General features: G+C 42.1%; 1 protein-coding gene across 50 annotated transcripts in view; it reads right to left on the minus strand.

Annotated features, from left to right (window-relative positions):
* TTN (titin) overlaps nt 1-5,795 on the minus strand; it is a 270,562-nt gene extending 264,767 nt beyond the window's left edge. For 49 of the 50 annotated variants that reach the window (XM_057316423.1, XM_057316417.1, XM_057316414.1 and 46 more), the window contains exons 1-3: nt 5,503-5,791; nt 3,180-3,283; nt 810-1,013 (exon numbers count right to left, since the gene is read on the minus strand). In XM_057316423.1, coding sequence (XP_057172406.1) covers nt 810-1,013; nt 3,180-3,270 — 295 coding nt within the window. In that variant the 5' untranslated portion in view covers nt 3,271-3,283; nt 5,503-5,791. Of the gene's footprint in view, nt 1-809; nt 1,014-3,179; nt 3,284-5,502 lie in introns of all 50 variants that reach the window. The other variant, XM_057316425.1, reaches the window with a different exon arrangement.
* Between the last annotated feature and the right edge of the window lie 205 nt (nt 5,796-6,000).

The raw sequence follows: 6,000 nt of genomic DNA on the forward strand, positions 1-6,000 counted from the left end.
AATATTCTGTGGATTAACGTCTTACCAGGAAGGGAAGGATGGAGGGAAATGACAGAGGCCATGAAGACAATAACTCCTCTGAGGAAACTGTGTCACGTATCTGCCTTTTTCTGTGTATGTCCACAGTGTAATAGTTTTAGATATGGAAAGTAAGTAAGGAATTACTGAACTTTATAGACAAGAGCAGTGTTTCTTTCTTTTTTTTTTTTTAAAGATTTTATTTATTTATTTGACAGAGAGACAGCCAGCGAGAGAGGGAACACAGCAGCGGAGTGGGAGAGGAAGAAGCAGGCTCCCAGCAGAGGAGCCCGATGTGGGGCTCGATCCCGCAACTCCGGGATCACGCCCTGAGCCGAAGGCAGACGCTTAACGACTGCGCCACCCAGGCGCCCCAAGAGCAGTGTTTCTTAAATGGGCGGTCTGTGGGGGCACTTGTATCAGAATCATCTAGAAGCTTGTTAACGTGTAAACTCTTGGTGACGCACCTGTTTCCTTAGGCTTATAAACAAGCCTCCAAGCCTTTCTACTTGCTCAGAAACACGGTTTGTAATATTCCCTTACTATACTTTTGAGTGTTTAATGTGTGTATAGAGGAAACTTTCTCAGCCACTTTTGTGCTGTATTTTGAGAGAATTAAATTTTACACAGCAAACAACTCTTCTATCAATTCAGCCCCCAGGAGGCCCCTCTCTAGATTTTAGCTTCATCTACTTGTTCCTCAGGAGCTCCTCCTGGACCTCCTTCCCCATGGGTTGGAAAGGCACTGGGGGTGGGGCAGAGGACAGGAAGCACCCCCCGCCCCGGCCTACCTGTCACGAGAAGCTCAGCAGTACTAGTCGCTTGTCCAGATCCATTGGTGGCTCTCAGGGAGTATCGTCCACTGTTGGCTTTAGTCACGGCGGGGATCGTCAGTCTAGCGCGGCCATCGCTAAAGGAGATCTGCACGCCGGGTAGAGTGGAAGTGGAAATTGCCTGGCCATCCCTAAACCAGCTCACCTCAGGAACTGGGAAACCTGGAACACAAACACAATTCGTCTTTATGTTGGAATGGGGCACTGCAACGTCCTCCACTCTGTCCCACTATGTTCCCTGCCTCGTCCTCACCGGTGCAAGCTCTCCACAGTGGAAGGCCATCTAATGATAAGGAAAACCTGACAGCCACAGGACCAAAGGGTCCACTTACAAACAATTAGGGAGGTCTGTGGGTTCATGTAGAGGTCAATACCTTCATTTAATAGGAAAGGAAAGAAGCCAAAAGAGGCTCAATGATTTTTCCCAGGTCCCTCAGCTGGCCGGGCACACAGAAGGCTAGAATTTCTACCTCCTGCCTTCCTGTCCCAGGTTCTCCCTGATACCATTTAATAGACATCATTAAAATCATGAAAGGGGTTTATAAAAGCGTAGAGCCAAGGAAACTTTGAAATAAAAAGTGACTGTTGTCCTCTTTAAAAACAAGTAAAGAGCAAGAACAGCAAAGGATCTAAGGGGGCTGCCTAGCAAACAGAGGAGGACAAACCCATCTGTGTCCCTCCTCTATGGTTGCAGGGACACGGTCTTCTTGAACTCTCCTGCCTTTCAAATGTGTAATCTGTACAACCGCCAAAGCTCAGGGAGAGAAGTGGGTTCTCGTAGAAGAGACAAAGCCAAAGCTAGTCTTACAGAACAACATGGATTCCTGGAGTTGCAAGTAGAAAAGCCGAATTCTCTTCAATCACTGTAAATTGTGGAGCTAAGAACTACATGTACGTGGTTTGAGAAGTTTATTTAAATTCTGTACATTCAGAAGGCATGAAGCAAATTCAGAGCAGGGTTTATTTTATGTTAAAATGGAGGAAGTGAAGAGAACCAAGAGAACATTTATTTTCTTGTCCCTACATTAACAAATCTCCCACCACGGCCAAGTGAATCATTTATTTGACTAATTCATGAATGTCAAACATTTTCAGTGGTGTTTTCTTAATAATTTATTAGCACATAGTGTGAAGGAACAAGAAGCTACGAAGAAGCAAGATTGCACTACTCCGCAAACAGGCAAAATTCCCACTGAAGCCAATTGTGTTCTGCACAGTTCAAAAGTTACGGAGTGTTACAAGATACATAAGCATATTATTAGAAAGTCAGAGCCTATCATGTGTGAGAAGAATAGAATTGGTCTCTATATGCATATACAATAGACAACGAAGAATGATTATATGATATTTGTGTAAAGGTCTTATCCAGTTAGGAATAAGATTGGCACATAAAGAGAAAACGAAAGGAGAAAGGAAGAGGAAATCTTATTTTATATCTTTATTAGAAGCCAAAAAAAGGGGGGGGGGTTGGGATAGTGCACCATGGAGGTGCAAACTTGATTTTCAATTAATCCGTGCCATTTTATATGACCAGCTATGATACTACAGAGACAATCCTGATTAAATAATTTCAAGATTATTTACAATATAGTTTGTAGACTACCCCCATTTGTTCCAGAAGATAGTTAAGTCCTTGAAATCATGCATTTTCTGGAACTACCTCTAAACTGAGTTATGAAGAAGAAAAAGAAGGGAATTAGAACTTTCTTTTAAATAAAATTCTAAGGTCAATGTTTGTTTCTCTTTAATATATAGACCAGGGTGTCATATATTATTTTTTGTTGTCATCTCCAAACATTGTAAAATCTTAATTCACTAGACTCACTTAAAGATTGAAAATACAAGAATAGGATCATTAGAAGTTAGCTCAACACTGAAAGTTTTCTGCTTCTTAAAACAGTCCACGGTATTGTTATTTCCCACTCTCAGGCACCCGGAGAGGGCCCCAGCCTCCTTGCCCAGCAGCTCCACAGTCGGCCCCTGCTGGGCTTCGGTTCCTGGCTTCCAGTCTGGCTCTGCAGCTGAATCCAAATATAGAATGTCCAAATTTGGTCGTACTTGGCTGCTGGATTCTGACAGCAATTTTAATCTAATGCTAATTATTTTGCTTCGTGGAATTACAAATATGAATAAAACATTTCCAAGCCATTATATTGTCAGATTTTGTCAGTACTCTGTGAACGGTATACCCTTATGATGGCCCTTCCAACCAGCTGGACCAATTTTACAAAGTGAAAGCACGACTTAAACTTGGCGTCAAGTCCTACGGCTAAGTTCACATACGGGGGAGGAGGCTAGGCGCAGGCAAGTGCGCACGCGTGAGCTTACCACTAATGTGAGCCTCAAAGGTTGCGGTACTACCCTCCAGTACCACAACACTTTGTAACGGCTGCTGAAACGTCGGTGCTTGGGTTGTCATCTTTTCAGGCACTCTGAAACGGAAGAGGAAAGGAGTTAGAAGGTCCCAGCTGAGGGCCACCCTGGAGCTACTCTGGAGATGGTGAAGACACACATTTTCCAAACAGATTGCTCCTGAGATCATCTGTGGGCCCTAGAGGGATGGGTCTTCCTTCTCTTTCGTGGTTTCAATCTGAAACCACGGAACTCTGAATTGATTTGGACCCAGCAGAGTAGGAAGTCTAAAGACAAATGGAAGGGGGGGAAAATTAGGAAAGCAGAGCAAGGAATGCCCTCTAGTGGTCGAAGGGGGAAATTCTGTTTTACCAAGGATGGGACCCTTAAGGGAGAGGCGGAAAGCTGGAATAGTGGGAAGGGAGAAGAACAATAAAAGATGTGTGGAAAGAATGGAATGAATCTGTGCATCCGTCCAATGGTGAAGAGATAATTATTTTTAAAAATTTCCTTCCTCTTAATATTTTTCACTCAATCTGTATTTTTAAAGTTGGCATAGATTCAGGTCTTACTAGTATTACTTTAAGTAATCCAGGTGGTTACTTAAAATAGTCACCCAAACTAAAAATCTGAACTTTGCAATTTCTTCCCTTGCTTGGAAAGTTCTGGCAAGTCTTACTGACTGTGCAAACCTTTTACAGACAGCATACAGTGCTTTCTATTTCCAAGATTTCTTCATCTTGTACCTGCTCAATAAATGGTGTTACTGCTAGAGTCAGTAGTCAGGGAAATTTAAACTTACATGAGTAGGCCAACTTTTACTACAGAGCTGAAAGAAAACTACTGACTTGAGTACTTAGTAAGGAACAAGGTCCAAATCTGACAAAGAGAACACTGCTGTGAAATGTAAAAGAAGTTAAAAGCCTTGTGCTTTCTCGATACAAATATTCCAAATCAAAGAAAGGAATATGAAATTTGCAGTTAAGTCCTTCTAAGTGGAAGAAAGTACTTTGTCCATCAGTTCCAGAGAGATGATGTGAATTTTCTGATGCACATATACCTTATGATTCAATGCAACTACTCCACTATTCTGATATAAAAAGCAGATTCTCAATTGTCAGTTACTTCATTCATGCTTTTCACAAAATTCTCTGTTCGCTAAAAACTTATGGAATGGTAATTTTTCTAATGATAATTCTGTACCGTGTTGTAACTTTTTACTTAGTTAAAAAGAAAATGAAACCAGGATTCTGAGACAATAAAATTTATATTTGGAAAATTCAAATAATATCCAAAAGTTGTTGTGAGTCTTTCATCTAGAACTCCATATAGCATGTTACATGTAGGGCAAATAACTTTTTGTGTCTCACTTTCCCTGTTTACAACTTAGTGCATCTTCTAAAAATAGCTGTATTCTTTTGCACCATTTATGTATTATACACCAATGCATTTACAGGCATTTATGATGAGTAATCTAAATCTAGGAAGATGGGAAGTCAAAGGGTATTTAGATATTAAAAGTCTCTAAAATATTATTTCTTGCCCTTAACACCAACATTTAGCTCATATTATATCATTTGATTATGAATTAAAATACATGAGATACTGAGTATTTTATAAAACACTCTATAGCTCTCCCCCCAAATTTCTAAGTATGTCACAATTAACTTGTCTGAATTGGTCATTTATTCCTATTGGATAGGTCAGTTTGTTGCTTTAGCACTTGCTTTTGAAAGGCCTTTGTGTCATTAGGGATGAAGGTATGCACCTAAAATGTCATGCTCCCAAAATAAACTCTCCGCTGTTGACTGACAGTGGGCAAGTGTTCTGTCACTGTCCCGCAACTGATCCCCCAGCAGTTGATTCCCTTAAAAAGTCATCAGGGTGTAGCTGATACCACATGCATTTTATCAGAGCTATTCTTGGTGCGTCTCACTTTTTCACTGAGTAACATAACCTTGAACATTCTCGGCAGACAAAAAGAGTCTACAACAGAAGCAAACAATTCTATCACCATTTCCGACCTCAACTTCAACACTTTTAAGAACATGAGGTGGATTCACACAATTGGAGTCACTGCCCAGGCTGATATGCCAAAGCACGGAACTTTTTAAAGAAAGCTGAACGAGCAGAGTTCAATAAGGGCTCGGTAACAGCAGTGAGTAGTCGGACAAACATGCCTACATAGGCACGTCGCATACGTTGGAATAAAAAGTTCTAACTGGGAACCAGATATCAATAAGGAAGGGAAGGGACTCTACTATTAGAAAAACTAATAATAAGTAAAGATGCCGCTCACCTGATTTCTCAGGAGTGCCCAAAAAGGGTGGGACGAAGCCCCAGGTTGCTTCCGAAACGACGTCCTATCTGGAGTTGGTTTTTCCGACCATCTCCGACATGAATCGGTGAGCCTCTAAACTTAAAAGCAAAACTACACAGAGACTGTGTAGTTTTGCTTTTCTATGCAATCCCTACACCCGAGGCGAGGCTGGGAATGCACGACTGCTCAAGAGCCAGGGCTGGGCTCCGCCTTTTTATTTGCCTGATCTGCTGACGGCCGCACGTCCCGGGGCGGCCGCGCCGATTGGCTGCCTCGCGAGAGCATGCTGGGAGCCGGGGCTCTTCGCTGCTGCCGCAGGCCACCTGTTCTTCTCACTGGCAGCGCTAAATTTAGTACCTCCAAAGAGGCTTGACCAAGGAAATAGAACCGTATGTAAAGAATAACTGTATTGGGGCTCAGAGAAGAGCATTTGTTGCCCACGGTTAGCATCTGCAAACACTGCTCTGAGGAGACTTT

This window comes from Ursus arctos, unplaced genomic scaffold (genome assembly GCF_023065955.2).
Source record: "Ursus arctos isolate Adak ecotype North America unplaced genomic scaffold, UrsArc2.0 scaffold_1, whole genome shotgun sequence".
Classification (NCBI taxonomy): Eukaryota; Metazoa; Chordata; class Mammalia; order Carnivora; family Ursidae; genus Ursus; species Ursus arctos.